Source organism: Ursus maritimus, unplaced genomic scaffold (genome assembly GCF_017311325.1).
Source record: "Ursus maritimus isolate PB19 unplaced genomic scaffold, ASM1731132v1 scaffold_33, whole genome shotgun sequence".
NCBI classification, from domain to species: Eukaryota; Metazoa; Chordata; class Mammalia; order Carnivora; family Ursidae; genus Ursus; species Ursus maritimus.
In genome coordinates, this window is record NW_024425897.1 from 22,923,070 (window position 1) to 22,941,092 (window position 18,023).

The 18,023-nt window shown below is 46.8% G+C and overlaps 1 protein-coding gene, 1 long non-coding RNA gene and 1 other non-coding gene across 3 annotated transcripts in view; 2 read left to right on the plus strand and 1 right to left on the minus strand.

Moving 5' to 3' along the window:
• Nucleotides 1-18,023, plus strand: part of CFAP251 (cilia and flagella associated protein 251) — a 66,963-nt gene that overhangs the window by 2,757 nt on the left and 46,183 nt on the right. The window contains exons 4-8 of the mRNA XM_040619971.1: nt 193-540; nt 5,515-5,655; nt 7,997-8,106; nt 13,680-13,791; nt 14,059-14,139. Coding sequence (XP_040475905.1) covers nt 193-540; nt 5,515-5,655; nt 7,997-8,106; nt 13,680-13,791; nt 14,059-14,139 — 792 coding nt within the window. The remainder of the gene's footprint in view (nt 1-192; nt 541-5,514; nt 5,656-7,996; nt 8,107-13,679; nt 13,792-14,058; nt 14,140-18,023) is intronic.
• On the plus strand, nt 8,243-10,907 carry LOC121100020. Its single transcript, XR_005831759.1, has 2 exons — nt 8,243-9,640; nt 10,381-10,907. It is a non-coding gene; the product is annotated as an uncharacterized LOC121100020 (long non-coding RNA).
• TRNAR-CCU lies at nt 13,026-13,098 on the minus strand. The gene has a single exon. It is a non-coding gene; the product is annotated as a tRNA-Arg (tRNA).

The window sequence follows — 18,023 nt, forward strand, 5'->3', positions numbered from 1 at the left end:
CCCGAGCCAAAGGCAGATGCTTAACCGACTGAGCCACCCAGACACCCCCCAGGCTCCTTTTTAAAACACTTCATAGTTCCAGTGTGAGGTGAACACAGGGCTGGCGAGTAGGAACAGGAAGGAAAGGAAAGGAGGGAGGGAAGCAGCTACACGCTATTTGGAATCACAATCTTCTTTTGTTTCTTTTTTAAGAGAACCCTCAGCGAGTCAAAGCATGCATTAGAATCAGAGCATTCGGAAACAAATGAGCTTTTAGGAGATTTGAGCTCAGAACTAAGATTTCTTGATTTGGATCAAAAGAGTTCTGAGGAACGAGAGATATTCCCTGAAACACACCCCTCTAGCGAGCTCGGGGAGAAAACGGACCAGATGGCCCAAGATGAATTGGGACGAGAGGGAACAGGAAAAAGGTTACCATACTTAAGTGAGGAACAAGAGAAAGAATTCCAGTCCAAAGCACGGATCCCGGAGAAATCCCTGGTGTCTACCAGCGAGGACATTGTGTTTCAAAAGGATGGCCGTGCCAGTGTGTATCCTTTGGTAAGTGTAACGTGCTTTTTAATTTCCTCCAGCGCTTTGAGAGCATTGTGAAATAAGGGAATTTTATTCGTATGGAAAAAAAAACACCACCAGAAAGACCCTTTTTGAACTAATAATAGACTCGTGCGTCTTTAAAGTTCAGTTCAGCGCTCTGGCCGGACACGTGTGCCTGGAACACTGCATCTGGGTCCAATAGTGTTGCCCCGCGGGCAGGAAATTCCGGACGTGGTTTGTCTCTTGCATAGGGTGCTGTTTCTTGTGGGAGACTCAAGCTCCATCTCGCCCTCTCCTCCCCTCCCCTCCCTCCTCCTCTTCCCCTTCTCTCTCACTTCCTTCTCCTCCTCCTCCATTCCTTTCCCCTTTCCCTCCTCTCCTCACCTCCTCTGCCTTAGCTGGCTTGATACCTCTTTACCAGCTCCTAAAACTATCCATTCTGAGATGGACCAGAAAGCGAAAGGTCTGGAAAAAGTGAAAGCCACTGAGAAAAGGGCCAGGTGGTCCAAAGGAATCTGCCTCTGCTGCCACGACAGTATTCCAGGGAGGCACCACCTGCGAGGAATACAAATATTATCATTTACCAAGAGAAGGAAGAGGAGAGTTTTCCTCTTCTTCCTCCATCTGCTACTGAAAATTGCTTCCTAGGGTTGATCTCCTTTTTTCCCTGTAGATTCTGCCTTTGGAAGATTTGTAAGTGATTGAATATACGTAAAGTGTTTAATGTAGTTCCTGACACACAGTGAGCACTTGACGAGTGTTCACGTCGAGATGATGGTGATGGTGGTGGTGTGGTGGCAAGGCTGGCGATGATGATGAGGGTGATGGAAGGAATGCCTAGTGGGAGACGCAGACGACTGACAGCCTCCTTTCTGTAGATGGGGTTTACTCTGAGCAGTGGAGTTCGAGCTCAAAGCTTGGGCTTGCTCAGTCTGAAAGAAAGAATAAGTTTCAGAGCCCATGAAGACTTTTGCCTTGTTTAGCCAGCTCACAAGACAGCTAGTGATGGCACTGATGAGAGCACGTGACCTGTGTGCCAGGGCTTTGGGTTCCCTGTTAACCTTGGGCTTGCTGCAAAACTCTTCTCGACCACCTTCCTCTGCAAATTTGTTTAGCTCCTTGAGGACACCTCCTTTCTTTTCCTGTTCCTGTATTGTTTTTCTTTCTGTTAAAATTAATACGTGATCTTTTAAAAAAAAAATTAAAGCAGAGGCGCCTAGGTGGCTCCGTTGGTTGAATGTCCGAGTCTTGATTTCTGCTCAGGTTGTGATCTCAGGGTTGTGAAATCGAGCCCCACATCGAGCTCTGAGCTGGGCATGGCGCCTGCTTGCGATTCTCTCTGCCCCTCTCTCCTGGCCCCTCCTCCCCTCTAAAAATAAAGAAAAAAAAAATTCAAGCAGGTCCTCTTCTTGCACAGACCACGCCAAGTCCATTTCCCTGAGGTGACTAATGTTACAGTTTGGTGTAACTGTGTTACCTTTCCAGGCCGTTTCCTGGGCATCTACAGACATATCTGTGTGCTCCTGTGTGCACACACACCTCCACACACATTAGTTTTTGTTTTCTATGCCAGGAAGATCTTCTGCATCACCGCAGCGTGGCTTTCCACTAAGTATGTCCCGGAGGATTTTCTCTCTCAGTATGTAGGTCCACTTCCTCATCTTCAGTTCAGCCGGTTCCCGGTTATTGATGGCCGTTTGTGTTACTGCTGATTGGTTCTCACCAGAGTGCTCCAGCGAGTGGCTCCTCTGTGCCCCTGACATCCCCCTTTCCCTTTGGGGTCCCCTGCCTTATCCCAAAGGCCTGGAATAACTCACACTGCTCACGGTAAATAGGCATAACCGTGGATACCGTCTCCAGCCAAGCAAACAAGGGATCATGCATTTATGAGAAGGAAGGTTACGATTGCCAAACGTAGTGGAATCTGGTTTTGACAATAGCGTTTTGTGTTCGTGTTTTGGAAGATTGCTGTAAGAGATGGCTGTCTCCAGGATCGTTCACCACAAATGGTAGGACGGGTGCGTACGCGACCAGTACTGTGCGGTTTCAGTTAATGGGAGTGCTGCTTGAGCGGGGAAGTTCTGTTAATACTGAGTGAATGAGTTACTAAAAATCTCTAATCACTTAGCCATCACTTTAGACGCTACCACATTCGATTAATTGGCCTCAGTTAATTTTTTAAACGGATTTGTGTTTTTTTTTAAAGTAATCCCTACACCCAGCATGGGGCTGGAACACTCCGAGATCAAGAGTCCTAGGCTTTACTGACTGAGCCAGGCACACACCCCTAAATGGACTATTTTTTCGAGCAGTTTAGATTTATAGCAAATGAAACGAAAAGTACAGAGTTCCCATACACTCCCTTGTGCTCCCCCCCCCCCCCCCCCCCCGCACCAGCTTCCTCTTTCGTTAATATCTTGCGTTAGTGTGGGGCATTCGTTACAGTTGATGAGCCCATATTGATCGTTATTATTAACTAAAGTCCGTCATTTACCTTAGGGGTCACTCCTGGTGGTGTAACATTCTCTGGGCTTTGACTAAGGTATAATGAGTTGTATCCACCATTGTAGTGTCTTACGGAGTGATGTCACTGCCTCAAATCCCTCGTGCCCCACTCTCCATCCCTCTCTTCACCCCCTCTCTCCCCAAGAACCCCTGGTCTTTTTACTGTCCTCATAGTTTTGCCTTTTCCAGAATGTCATGGAGTTGGAATCATACAGTGTGAAGTCTTTTTCTTTTTTTAAAGATTTTATTTATTTGTCAGAGAGAGAGAAAACACGAGTGGGGGGAGGGGCAGAGAGAGAGAGAAGCAGACTCCCCCCTGAGCAAGGAGCCTAATGTGGGGCTCGATCCCACAGGACCTGAAGGCAGACGCTTAACTAACTGAGCCACCCATGTGTACCCACTGTGAAGTCTTTTTAGGTTCTCCTTTCACTTTCACTCCTTTCACTCCTTTCCGTTAGCAAAATGCATTTAAGATTTCTCAATGTCTTTTCCTGGCTTGCTCGTTCATTTCTTTTTATTGCTGAGTAATACTCCCTTGTATGAATCCACAGTTTGTCTATCCGTGGTTTTTATCAAAGACTTTGAACACAAAAAATATGCATAAGTAAACTACTATTGGATTAAAAGTCATAGTCAGATTTATAGTACCTCTAATATTTCATTTCAGAACATTTTTAGTTTGGATTTATTCCTGGCAATATGGAGTTTTTAATCATGCTGAGGGAATTTTGTCTCCTTGTGCTTTATTCTTCAAGGGAAAATGGTATGTGAGGACCAAATATTCCTGGCTGAATAATTGCCTTTTGTATGAAGTTCCTTAGTGACTACACTGTAACTTGTCCATTCCATATATTTTCCTGAAGTAAACTGAATTTCGCAATATTAAGTGCTCCCCGTGTGTCAGGTACTGAGCAGTCTTGGTTCTGGGGAGTAGAAGAATAGGATATTCTTTCTATTTACTGTTGATTTCTTTTTAAAGCAAGGTGTAATTCACATACCATTAAATTCACCCTCTTAAAATTTAAAATTGTGGCAAGATACACATAGAGTAAAAATTACCATCTTTCTTTTACAGATTTATTTATTAATTTGAAAGAGAGAGAAGGGGGGGTGGGGAGGGGCAGAGAGAGTCTTAGGCAGACTGTGCTTGGAGCCTGACGTGGGGCTCGATCCCATGACCCTGAGATCACAACCTGAGCCAAAACCAAGAGTCGGTCACTTGTCCAGTTGTGCCACCCAGGCGCCCCTAAAATTTACCATCGTAGCCATTTTTAAGTGTACAGTGTAGTAGTAAGTGCATGGACACTGTGGTGCGACCAGTACCTGGAGCTCATCTCGCAGGACTGAAGCTCCCTTCCCGTTGAACGACTCCCCACTCCCCAGTCCTGCCCTGGCAGCCACCCTTCTACTTCCTCTCTTTATGGATCTGACTCCTCTAGGGACCATGTCAGTGGAATCCTCTCGTAGTTGTCTTTTTGTGACTGGTGGATTTCACTTACACGATGTCCTCAAGGTTCATCTCTGTTGTGGAGGGTGTCAGATCTCCTTCCAGTGGAAGGCTGGATCCAGTTCACATTTTGTTTATCCATTCATCCATCGAGGGACACTCGGGTTGCTTCTACTTTTCGGCTTCTGTGAAATATGCTGCTGTAAACATGGGCATACGAATGTCTCTTTGAGACCCTGCTTTCAATTCTTTAAGATATATACCCAGAAGTGTAATTGCTGCATTATATGGAAATTCTGCTTTCAATTTTTTGAGAAATCTCTGTGGTGTTTTCCACAGCAGTTGTACCATTTCACATTCCCACCAAGAGTGCACAGTGGCTCCAGTTTCTCCACATCCTCGTGAAATGTACCCTTTTAAAGCGTACAGTCCGTTGGTTTTTAGTGTGTTCACAAGGTTGTGCAACCGTCACCACTAATTCTAGAACGTTTTCTTCCCCACAAAAGAAATCCATAACCCGTAGCAGTCGCTCCCCACCTGCCTCCCGCAGGCCCCCAGCAGCCACTGAGTGACTTCTCGTCTCTAGGGATCTGCCTGACCAAGCACCGTGTGGTCCTGCATGGCTGCGTTCACTCAGCATCACGGTTTCAAGCGTCATCCGCACCGGCGCACGTGGTTGAGGACGTTCTTTTTTTTTTAAAGATTTTATTTATTTATTTGACAGAGATAGAGACAGCCAGCGAGAGAGGGAACACAAGCAGGGGGAGTGGGAGAGGAAGAAGCAGGCTCATAACGGAGGAGCCTGATGTGGGGCTCGATCCCGTGACGCCGGGATCACGCCCTGAGCCGAAGGCAGACGCTCAACCGCTGTGCCACCAGGCACCCCTGAGGACGTTCTTGAAGTGATTTCTCTTCTTTGGACTGATGGTGTGAAATCTTTCTCCTCCAGAGACTGTGCCGGGGGTGCCTGGCATCACAGTTTGGGCTCGGCACACTTAGTTCTTCCTGGTTTTGCCTTTGTCTTCCAGACCCTGACTTGGTCTTTCGGATGGAACAGTTCTCTTCCTGTTTATTATATTCGAGACGAAAACCAGAGAGTTCTTCTGTATGTCTTTGCTCACACTGCGGTCATCTACAATGTTTTCAAGAATACTCAGCATCATCTTCAGGTATGTAAGTTTTTTTTAGATTTTATTTATTTGAGAGAGTGAGCGAAAGAGAGCATGAGTGGGGGAAGGGAGAGGGAAAAGCAGACTCCCCAGCTGAACAGGGAGCCTGATGCGGGGGCTCGATCCCAGGCCCCTAGGATCATGACCTGAGCTAAGGGCAGATGCTTGACTGAGCCACCTGGGTGCCCCTGCAAGTTTTTTTTATTGCAAGTAGAAGAGATTGTGTTTCACTAGAATATAGCATTTTGTGTTTTATTCCAAGGACTGATTCATTATGTCACTATCATGTTTTCCTACTTCTCTTCTGAACTATAGCAAGTCTTTTTTTTTTTTTTTAACATTTTATTTATTTGAGAGAGAGAGAGACAGAGCACAAGCAGGGGGAGGGACAGAGGGAGAGGGAGAAGCAGAAGCAGACTCCCCCCTGAGCAGGGAGCCCAGGATCATGACCTCGGCCGAAGGCAGACGCTTAACCAACTGAGTCACCCGGGCATCTGTGAACTATAGCAAGTCTTGTCGTTAGAAACACATTTTATTGTTTATTGTCTCTCTGATTCTAATCAGAATCAATTTACAAACAGCAATTGATTTTAATTTTATAGCAACAAGAATTTAAAACATCTTATTTTTCCATTTCCGTAAAACTGTGGTCAGGACAGGTCATGTTGTCTCTATAGCACCATGGGGAACACGAAAGGCTTCAGCAGGAATTCGGACCTAAATAACAAGTAGAGGGCTTTGCAGGTGTAAAAGGGCTTTGATCCTCACAATCATGCTGAGAAGTGGGTGTTAATATCCTCATTTTACAGAAGAAAAGACTGAGGCTCAGACCAGTTTAACTGACTTGCCCAAGGCTGCACTGGTCCATGGTGAAGCCAGGTCTGGAGCGTAGGTCCCCTGACATGAAAGTGTTGAGTAGGTCGGTTGTCATCCTTATGCCTCCCTCCCTCGAGAGCCTTCATGTATTTCCAGTGCCCCTCGTCCTGACATTCTCATCATTTACCTGACCAAATGTCCTCCTTTCTTGGTATCTGATTTTCCACTAGTTAACCGGGTAAACAGTTCCATGTTACCCTTTTCAACGGACATATGTTTTAATAAGGACCTTCCTTAAGTCAATGCCTAGGTCAAAAACATCACACAGGATTTTCCAAAAGCCTAGTCAGTACTTAGGGATCCATGGCATGTGGGTGCAGCTGGAGGAATTTGCTCTCTAGATATCCAGAAACACATACAAACCCGGCAAGCAGCCCTTCTTGGAGCTTAGTTGAATGTGTGGCACTGAGCACAGTGGTGAGGCCAGAGGGAGAGGGGAGAGTTTGTGTCTGCAGAGTGAAGAAGGGGCAGCAGCCGGCAGAGGGGCTGAGAAATAGAGACCATGCCAGACAGGTGTCCAGCCTCCCTCAGAGTCTGGTGGCTGGGAGCGGCCTCGACCATTCATTCATTCATTCATTCGTTCATTTATTCCACAGGTATTTATCAGAATCTCTTTGTTTCAGATTCTGGGTCTATAGTCATGAACAAAACAGATGCCCCCCCCGCCCCCGCCCATGGAGCTTACAGTCTCATAAATACACAATTACAAATTAGAACAAGCACTCCAAAGGAAATGGGGGCTGCTGTAGGAAAGAGATCAAGAGTGAGAGATGGCCCTCTGATTGGGTGGGCTGGCAATGCAGACGTGCCCTTTGTGCTGTGGTTTGACTGAATGAAGAGAATGAACCAACCACGAGCAGTCTGGGGAGGAACATTCCAGACCCAGAGAGCTCTAAGTTTGCAGACCTGCCCATGGGGCCCAGAAAGGAGGCCAGTATGGCTGAAGCGGAGTGAGCAAGGGGAGATGAAGAAGGGAGGAAACGGGCTATTTCTTGGCAGGGAGCACTACCATCATGTTTGTGTTTCCAGAAGATTCCTGAGTTACTGGGAAAGGATTGCGGGGGAATGGCAAAGAAAGAGAGACCAGTGAAGAAGGCTTTTGCTGCAGAGCTGCTCAGTGACCTGATGTGGACACTGTTTTAGGGAAATGCAGCCAGCAGGGCTTCAAGGGGGTTGGAGGTTGGGCAGAACCCCAACATTTATTCTCAACCTGGGTTCAGAGTTGGGCACATGCCAAGACCTGTAGGAAGCCCCTGTCCTTGTGGGGAGTGTGGCTTGTCCTTCAGGAGTTTTGAGGGAGAGAAAATCTGAAAACCATTGACTATGGGAAAATGCCAGGGAAAAGGCCATAGGAGTGGAATTTTCAGCCAGATGAACCTGGAAGGGCAGCTTAGTTCTCTCTTTGGGGCCCCAGCCTCTCCTAATGTCCTTGATGTTTCAAAGCATTTTCTCTGCGTTTCTGCAGGGCCACCCTAATGTGATCTCCTGCCTCTGCATCAGTGAAGACAGGCGGTGGATTGCCACGGCCGACAAAGGGCCCAACTGCCTGATAATTATATGGGACTCCTTCACAGGGTAGGCTTGGTGCAGTCCTGTTTTTTCCTACTTAGTGTAGTGTATCTGCCACTGTGACCAGCAACAAATGAGTAATGCTGGTCTGGGCACGCAGAAGCCAGTGATGGGACGCCAGGTGAGGGGTGAAGTGTCCTGGGGTGGCTGGCCATCTTGTTGCCTTCAGGCCTAACTGGGTGACTTTCATTACCTTGGTGAATTTCCCATTTACAGTTCTTGGCTCTTTAGGCCCAGAAACTTGGTTTGGCGGTGTCCCAGAGTAGATGGGCTGAGGGAGGTTAACTCATACTAACCCAGCTTGGAGGCCCAGAGAAGTGAAGTGGCTTTGCCCACCTACAAAAAAAGAGGCTAATCATACCTGCTGTTTTAGTTTCCTTGGGCTGCTCTAAGACCTTAGCACACACTGAGGGACTTAAAATAACAGTTACTCCCTCACAGTTCATGAGGCTAGAAGTCCGAAATCAGGGTGCCCACAGGGTGGTTCTTTCTGGGGCTCTGAGGGACCTGCCCCAGGCCTCTCTCCCAGCTGCTGGTGGTGGCCGGCAGCAGCCCGTGGCTTTCCTTGGCTGTAGACTAATCACGCTGGACTCTGCTTCTGTCCTCACGTGGCATTGTCCCCTGTGTGTCTCTTTGTGTCTTCTCTTCTATGAGTTCAGCAGTCCTTGGATTTAGGATCTATCCTAATCCAGCATGACCTCATCTGAGCTAACTACATTTGCAAAGACCCTGTTGTTTCCACATAATGCTCACATTTTGAGGCTCTGGGTGAACATGACTTTTGAGAGGGCCCTCAACACACTACACTTACCTTACAGGACTGTCATGAAGCCCAGTAGAGCAGAGAACGTGGCCCATGACAGATGCTCATATGTGAGTTTTCTTTCTTAATTCCTGGTCCTAGAGGCAGAGTGCAGTACTAGATTAACTGATAAGATTGTGAGGCCCTGGTTGGGTTGCAGGGTGAGGGTTGACATGGGGGGTGGACGAGTCCAGTTGGGCACGGTTAGGAAGAAGTTGTGTTCAATGCTCTCTAGTGTTCTGGAAAGTTATGTTGGATGTTCTAAGATACAGGTCCCCCAGGTGACTGACAGCCTCCTAGGGCCATGTTACCTAATCGTGGTCCTCATCTTACTGGACGTCTCAGTGGCATTTGACACTCTTCATTTCCTTGGCTTCTCTGATACCATGTCCCCTTGGTTTTCATCCGCCTTCTGAGACTGCTTCCTCTGGCCTGAGGGGGTGAGGATGCCGTTGGTACTGTTCTCTAGCCAGCGGGGAGCAGACCTGGGGTTCGAAACCACACCATCTTCATCTTTATAACCACCTCATATTCCTCTTTTCATGGATGAGGATGCTGCTGGAGAATGTTCCACCTGGGTGTCCCATGGATAGATATGTCCTGCTAAAGTGTCCCGAAGCCCTGTTGCGTCTCCTCCCAGAGGTCTTCCGAACCCATCTCCACTGCCCCTGCCCACCCGCTCTCACCTGGCCGGCCTCCTTCTCTGCAGCGTCAGTCTGCAGCCCAGCCTTCAAGAAGGTGATTTTGTTTTATTGTAGTAGAATATCCATAACATAAAATTGACCATCTTCCCCATTTTTTAAAAAGATTGCTTGATTGATTGATTGATTTGTGAGAGAACATGCGTAGGGCAATGGGCAGAGGGAGAGGGAGGAAGAATCCTCAAGCAGACTCCTCGCTGAGTGCAGAGCTCGAGGCGGGGCTCAATCCCAGGACCCTTGAGATCATGACCTGAGCCTAAACCAAGAGCCAGCTGCTTACCGACTGAGCCACCCAGGCGCCCCCTCTTCGCGATTTTTAAACGTATGATTCAGTGGCATTAATTACATTCACAATGTTGTGCAACCATAAGCGCTATTTCCAGAACATTTTCATCACCCCAGACAGAAACTCTGACAGTGAGCTCCTCATTCTCCCTCCCCTCAGCCCCTCATCTACTTCTGTCTCTATATAAGTTTGCCTGTTGTCATTTTATGTCCGTGGAATCGTGTGTGGCTTTTTGTGTCTGGTTTTTCTCTCAGCATGGTGTTTTCAGAGTTCTCCCACGTTGTAGCATGAATCCGTGCTTCCTTTCTTTTCAAGATTCTATTGCATGGATATACCAATTTTGCTTATCTTCTCATCTGTTGATTTTTAATAATCTTTTATTTGAAAGCTAATGTCTCCTTTGGCCACCGTCTCCAACCTTCATCCTCCTCCTAGAGGTAGTCAGTTTGGTGTGTTTCCTTCCAGAACATTTGCTGTTGTCTTAAATACAGATACACGGACATCATCATGGAGCATCACATGGTTTTTCTGCACAGCATTTTGCGTGTGATCTTCTCCCAAACGGAAAATCGCATTGCGTTGCCCCCCTGCTGAACATCCTTCAGAGGCTGCCTCTTGCCAACCCAGCCTGTGTTAGAGGGAAAACGCATCTTGCATCATAGCCGCGGGAACTCATCCCCCAGAAAATGGAATTCCCCCTCTGCGTGCCTAGCTGTCGTCTGTGGCTGTCACGTGCTTCCAGCTGCATGTGGACATCCGACTTACACATGAGGGAAAGTTGTTATGTCCCGTGACGGAGAGTCCGCAGGCAGGAAGGGTGGGCCCCTCTCGTGTGTCTCTTCTCTGAAGCCGTCGCTGATAGCTCCCCTTCCCCAGGCACGGCTGGCCCCCTTATAAAGTGTTTATTTGTTGCTTTTTTCTTGCTTGTAAAGCTGTCTCCCCAACTAGACTGGGGGTGACTCTGGCAGTGATTTTTTTCTTTTTAATTACAAAGTAAAGTGCATCTGTGTTTAACAAGTCAATATGTCGATACGAGGTTTTTTTTTTTTTTTTTAAGATTTTATTTATTTATGTGACAGAGAGACAGCCAGCGAGAGAGGGAACACAGCAGGGGAGTGGGAGAGGAAGAAGCAGGCTCCCGGCGGAGGAGCCCGATGTGGGACTCGATCCCGGAACGCAGGGAGCACGCCCTGAGCTGAAGGCAGACGCTTAACGACTGTGCTACCCAGGCGCCCGATACAAGTTTTATGATACAGTGAATGATGACTTTGGGACCCAGAAAAGATTATTTGGTTTTAGAATTAATATTCACTTTATTAAAGTTATAAACTAAGAACCATAGTTTTTCCTTAAGCTTTTCATTCAACTTATAAATCGTACTCCTTTCATAAATCTAGCTTATTTTTGCAATTGCCTTTAAGGGGGGTTTGATTAATGTTTGGCCCCACTCACAAATTTGATTATTAATTCCTTTTAAACATTTTTAAACTGCACTTAGAAATTGAATATATTTGGTTTTATCCTTAAGTTCTTTGGTAGCCTGATTAAAAAAATAAACCCTTCATCCATACTTAAGTAATTCTTGTAAATCTAATAAATTAGACATAACTGTGGCAAATCTTAAGTTCTCATAAGTATTCTAATATTGTTTATAAACCAATGTGATTTGAATTTAAAATCACAAGTCTGAATCAACAACAAGCTTTAAATTAGAATCACAGATCTAATCCATCAGAGGCTCTGATATGTTAAATTCTCTTAAACATCACCCATTCCTAAACAAAATAAACATTCTTTTCCCACCAATACGTTTATAGTACAGGCCCAACTGACATCATTGCCTCTGTAGTTAATTCTGAATGTCCATAGGGATAAGATGCTTTTCCCCACGAAGGACATCACTGTGCCATTCACAGCAGTGTTAGGACTGCCTTCCAAGTGAATTTGGGGGCTACTTCCCAGGGGGAGAAGTCTTCTTAAGAGAACCAGCCAGGTCCTCAGCGGGGGGCACAGACTTGGTCCCAGCCGATTGGGGCAGCAAAGTGACCTCTGAGGCCTGTTGATGTTTGCTGTAACAAGGGTTCCATAATGAAAAACAGTGGGGAACCACCAGCCCACCTACGTGGATTAGGACTTCTTACCACCCGCTCTTCACTCCCCCCGCCCCCCATGCCGCACTCACTCACATCACTCACATCCTGGCTTCTGCTGTCTCCTGCATTTCTTTGGCTCTCTTAGGTATTTAAAAATCTAATTTAATTCTGCATGTGACAAGGCTTTGCCTGCTTCTTACGGTTCTACAGTCTTGCCAGTGACACAGTACAGAGTGAATGAGGAAAAAAAAAGTGAAAGTCCCTCCTCACCCAAACACACCTCCAGAGTCACCCTTGTCTAGTTTGGAGTCCTGACCGCTAGACTTCTGTGCACAGAAATGCGGGCACTCCCTCTCCCTCACCCAGGATGGTGCTACCTACGCTGTTTTGCAATTTGCTTTTTTCACAAAATTTTGGTCACCTTCCCACATCTACCTCATTCTTTTTGAAAGTAGCCTAGTTTCTCATTATATGGTTATGTCATAATATTTTTTAACAGTTTCCACACCCATGGATATTTGTGTTGTTTCCAGATCTTTTGCCATTAAAGCAGTGCCACAATGAACATGAATTTATATTTATCTCTGTTTACTTTTGCTATGATTTTTCTGGGAAACAGCTGTGGAAGAGGAATATGGTATAGGGTCATAGGGTATGTACCCTTAAAATTTTGATAGACGCAGCTAAGTTGTTGTCTCGAAAGCTTGTGCTTATTTACATTCCCGCTGAGGTGGGAGGGCGCTCGTTTTCCTGAGAGCTGGGGTATTGTCCTAGGCATCTTTTTTCATATTTCCATCCTTGGTGCCTGGCATGGAATCAGAGCTCAGTAGCGAGTGACAGTAGACTTCATGCAGAGAACAAACAGCACGTTTGCATAATGCTGAGTTAGTTTTATTTTTTTATTGAGGTAAAATTCACGTAACGTAAAATTCACCATTGTAAAGTGTGCAGTTCAGTGGCGTTTAGCACATTTACAATGTCGTGCGGTCACCACCTGTATCTAGTTCCAACGGCTTTTTTAAAAGATTTTAAAGTAATCTCTGCGCTCAGCGTGGGGCTCGAACTCACAACCCCAAGATCAGGAGTCATGTGCTCCACCAACTGAGCCAGCCAGGCTCCCCTAATTCCAAAATATTTTCAACCCCCCAAGGGAAAACCCAAAACTGTCAGCCCTCACTCCCATTCCCCCTGGCAGCCACCGATCTGCTTTCTGACCCTATTGATTTTTTTCTTTTTTTTTTTTTTTAAGATTTTATTTATTTATTTGACAGAGATAGAGACAGCCAGCGAGAGAGGGAACACAAGCAGGGGGAGTGGGAGAGGAAGAAGCAGGCTCATAGCAGAGGAGCCCGATGTGGGGCTCGATCCCATAACGCCAGGATCACGCCCTGAGCCGAAGGCAGACGCTTAACCGCTGTGCCACCCAGGCGCCCCTGACCCTATTGATTTTCTAATTCTGGACATTTCATATCAGTGGACCCACACAACATGGCTTCTCTCACTTCATGTGATGTTTTCAGGGTCCACCCCTGCTACAGCAGGGGTCCGCGCTTCATTCCTTTGGACGGCTGAATCCTAGGCTGTTGTATGGATGGACCACGTTTGGTTCCTCCATAGCTGTTAGGCTTTTGACGTGAGTCCCTCTGGGAAGCGAGGCAGACCTCAGCAAATGGGTGTTCCCCTGTCCTGTTTTGCAGCATTCCTGTGCACACAATATTCGACAGCTGCCCAGAAGGCAACGGCATCGGGGCCATAGCCATCACCCGGGACGCCAAGTATCTGGCCACCATCTCAGATGCCGAAATCCAGGTACGGGGCCCTGGGAGTCGGCCCGAGGGGGCTGCCAGCCTGTCGAGTGTGTCCCGGTGAGCAGCTCTGCTCGGGCCACGTGACATCTGTGATGCTCTCAGGGAACGACCGGACCCCATGGCACCTTGCTGGGGGCTCTCTCTCTGGGGCTTAGCTCACGGTGCCGAGCTCCGTTAGCCGCAGTCACAGGGTTACCACGAGAGGTGTAGGGTACTTCAGCAGCCTTCGGGAACCTTCTCATTTTCCTCTGTCTGCTGTCACTCACAGAAAGTGTGCATCTGGAGGTGGACTTTAGCAGTGGAAACGCCCGCGTGTACTCTCAGCCTCCCCAAAGAGTATGGTGTTCAGGTGAGCTCGGTTTGACTCTGTAAAGTTATGCCTGCAGTTACACTGAGCCCAGTTCCAAACCTACTTTTGGTTTTGCTGAAGTTTTGTTGGGGTCCACTGGAGCTTGTAAAAAACACTTTCATATCCTTGATCTCATTTTATTCTTGACGACAGTTAGCATTATTTTTTCCAGCATTTATTATGCGCCAGATTCTGCTAAATTCTTTACAGAAAGTATCTCACACAATTCATGCAAACATGCTGGGAAGGAATTATTTAATAACATCTGTGGAATGCAACTATTAATTACTAGATAATTTGTCTAAAGTCACGGGCCAGCAGCCTTTCATATTCTAGAAGCATGCTCTTAACTGCCCCTAATATCCAGAAGTCATTAGTCTCAGTTTGCTTGAAGTGACTGGCCGAGGACACCCCCAAAGTTGGCTCTGCTGTTCTGCGTCGTCTCACTCGTCCTTGCACCCTTCATTCATCATACGCTTGCGGAGTACCTATTAAGCGCCAGGCACTGTGGAAAGTACATACCTGGATGCAGGGCCTAGAACCCAGTCAGAGGGTCTGGGTGCCTGGGCTCAGCCGGCACACGTCATTCTGCAGCCTTATGTCCGTTTCTCTCCTTCTGGCCCCCCCAACATTCCTCTGATCTCTGAAAAAATTTCCTCACAGCTTTTGTAAGCTGAGCGGACACAGTAGCCACCAGTCTCCTGCTGCAGAAGCCCCTGTGGGACTTTGATAGAGATTGCATTGGACCTACGGGTTACTTCCGTAGTTGTCCTCTTAACAGTCCGTGGGCACAGGCTGTCTTTCCATTTACTTACGTCTCTTGAATTTCCTTCAGCAGTGTAGTTGCGGTGTACAGATCTTTCACCTCAGATTTATTCCTAGGTATTTTTATGCTCTTAGAAGTGGATTCGTGGTCTTAAGTTCCTTCTTGTATTGTTCATTGCTAGTATATAGAAACTCAACTGATTTTTGTGTCATGAAATTTTGCTGAATACGTGTGGCTACTTAGATTTAAATCGATTAAAATGAGATAAAACTACGAATTCATTACCTCAGCGTCAGTACATTTCAAGTACTCACCAGCCACCTGTGGCTAGCGACTGCCGCGTTTGATAGCGCAGGTGAGCGAGCATCTCCGTCACAACGGAAAGTGCTGTTGGGCAGCAGCGCAAGGCCCCAAGTCTGGAAGGACTCTGCCGTCAGCCTGCTCTGTGCACCCGTCCACCCAGCTGAGCTGATTCCTTTGATCTGGCCTTGAGTCACAAGTGGCGAGCGAGCTCTCGAGCTCTGGGCACTGCCTGGCTTTCCGGTAGGCTGTCTGCTTCGTTTCTAGAGACAGCTGTCTCACACCTTCCTTCACACCTCATACTTCCCCAGCCCTTCCTCTTACTCCCAGCTGATGACCTCTCTCATTTTGCATTGAGATAATGGAGGCCGTCGGATACAGACACTGGCCTGTTCTCACTCCCAGGCCTACGGCCTGCTTTCAGTCTCACCGCTGCCTCTTGCCCCTCTAAGTGTAGGAGAGGCCAGTGCACTAGATGCCACTTGTCTCAGGCACTCAGGGCCCTCTCCTGCAGTGATCAGCTCTCCCTCTACTGGGGGGTTTCGCCCTCAGCAAATCCCTGTGCTTTAGTCTCACCCTTCTCTAAAGAACGCCATTGACCTCGCATCTCCTTCTGGCTCTTGCTCTCTGCGCCTCCTCATGGTAACCTGTCTCGGAAGAGCTGTCTATGCTGCTTTCTTACTTCATCATCTCTCATTTACTTTTTTGTGCACAAACTATTGATCTCTTTGTATTTTCACTGCTAAATAAGGCATACTTGCAAAATGTGTACATTTTAAGGAATGAAACAAAGTGTACCTGCGTGTTTACTGCCGCGTCAAGAAAGAACATCACCCAGGGGCGCCTGGGTGGCGCAGTCGTTAAGCGTCTGCCTTTGGCTCAGGGCGTGGTCCCGGCGTTATGGGATCGAGCCCCACATCAGGCTCCTCTGCTGGGAGCCTGCTTCTTCCTCTCCCACTCCCCCTGCTTGTGTTCCCTCTCTCGCTGGCTGTCTCTATCTCTGTCAAATAAATAAATAAAATCTTAAAAAAAAAAAAGACAGAAAAAAAGAACATCCCCCAAACCCTAGAAGTCTCTTTGTCCTCCTTCCCGGGTCTTTTCCCCAAGTTAACTAGTATTAACTAGTTAATTAGAGTCCAGGTTTTGTGTTACACATCCCCTTGCTTTCCTTTACACTTTTCTCTAGCAATGTATGCATCCCTCAGGACTCTTTTTTTTTTTTTTTTCTCTGAGAGAGACAGAGAGAGAAAGAGAGTGTGCGCGAGCAGGGAGGGGCAGAAGGAGAGGGAGAGAAAGCATCTCAAGCAGACTCCATGCTGAGTGCAGAGCCGGACGCGGGGCTGGATCTTGGGACTCTGAGATCATGACCCGAGCCAAAATCAAGAGTCGGATACTTAACCAACAGAGCCACCCAGGCCCCCCCGCCCTTTTAAGTAGGCTCCACACCCAACATAGGGCTGGAACTTATGACCCCGAGATTGAGAGCTGCACGCTGTACTGACTGAGCCAGCCGGGCACCCCTCCCTCAGTACTATCGTATGTTGTTTTACCTGTTTTGTTTGTTACATATTTGGAATCATAATTGCTTCATTTTCTCTGCCTTGTTTCTGAGATTCTCCATTTGATTATTGATTATTCATTCATTTTCACTGCTGTATAGCCTCTCCTTGTTTGAGTATAATACAGCTCATTTATCTGTTCTACTGATGATGAACATTTTGGTTCTTTCGATCTGTCTACCACCTACCCATGGCTCTACCAAGTCTATGCTTATCACAGTCACTGGTGTTTCCAAGTCAAACGAGCACTATTAAATCCTCAGTTGCACCCCTCCCAGTGCACGTTCAAGACACCTTTCCTGCTGGCTCACTGACCTTTCCTGGCTCCTTTGTAGGCTTGTCCTCTTTCATTGCACACCTTCTAAATGTTGGCGGTCCTCAGGGTTTAGTTGTGGGAGCTCCTCTTCTTGCTACACCTTCTTCCTGGGTGTCTCATCCATTCCCGTGACTTTTAAGTACTGTGTAGTCCCAAGATGCATCCCGAAATCCTTCCTCCTCTGTCCGTTTCCACTGCAGCACAGCTCCCTGCGTGACTACACATCCTCCCAGCTGATCTGTGTTCCCTCTTGTCCCAATCAACGTCTTCCTGAAGCAGTCAGAGTGATAGTTCTTAATAAGCAAAACAGATTATATCACTCTCTTACTTAAAGTCTTTCAGTGACTTCCCATTGTGATGGGAATAACCCTAAACACCCCCTCCACCCATCTCCCAACATCTCCTCTCCTGTTTATTAATGTTGATTAGTTTGCATACCCTAGAATTTTACAGAAATGGACTCTTTTGTGGAGGGCTCTGGCTTCTTTCATTCAATTTAATTTTTGAGATTCATCCATGTATGTAGCAATAGTTTATTCCTTTTTATTATTCTTTATGTGTCCTTTATAATGTTAATGCTGGATAGTCTTGGATTGAATGGATATGTCACAATTTATTCACTGTTAAAAGACATCTGCACTGTTTCCTGTTTGTGGCTGTTGAAAACAAAGGTGCCTGAACTTTCATGCACAGGTCTTCGTAGGGATATATGCTTTCATTTCTCTTGGTAATTATCTTTGTTTTGGAAGGCTGTTTTCCCTAACTATAGGATTGTAGGTTGGTAGTTATTTCAGTACTTCGAAGATACTGTTCCATTGTCTTCAGACTTACCTTTTCTGTTGAGAAGTCAACTCTCAATCTTACTGTTCCCTCTTTTGGAAGTTATGTGTCTTTCCCCTCCCACCCCTTTCTGGCTGCTTTTAGCAGTTTTTGATGGTGTGCC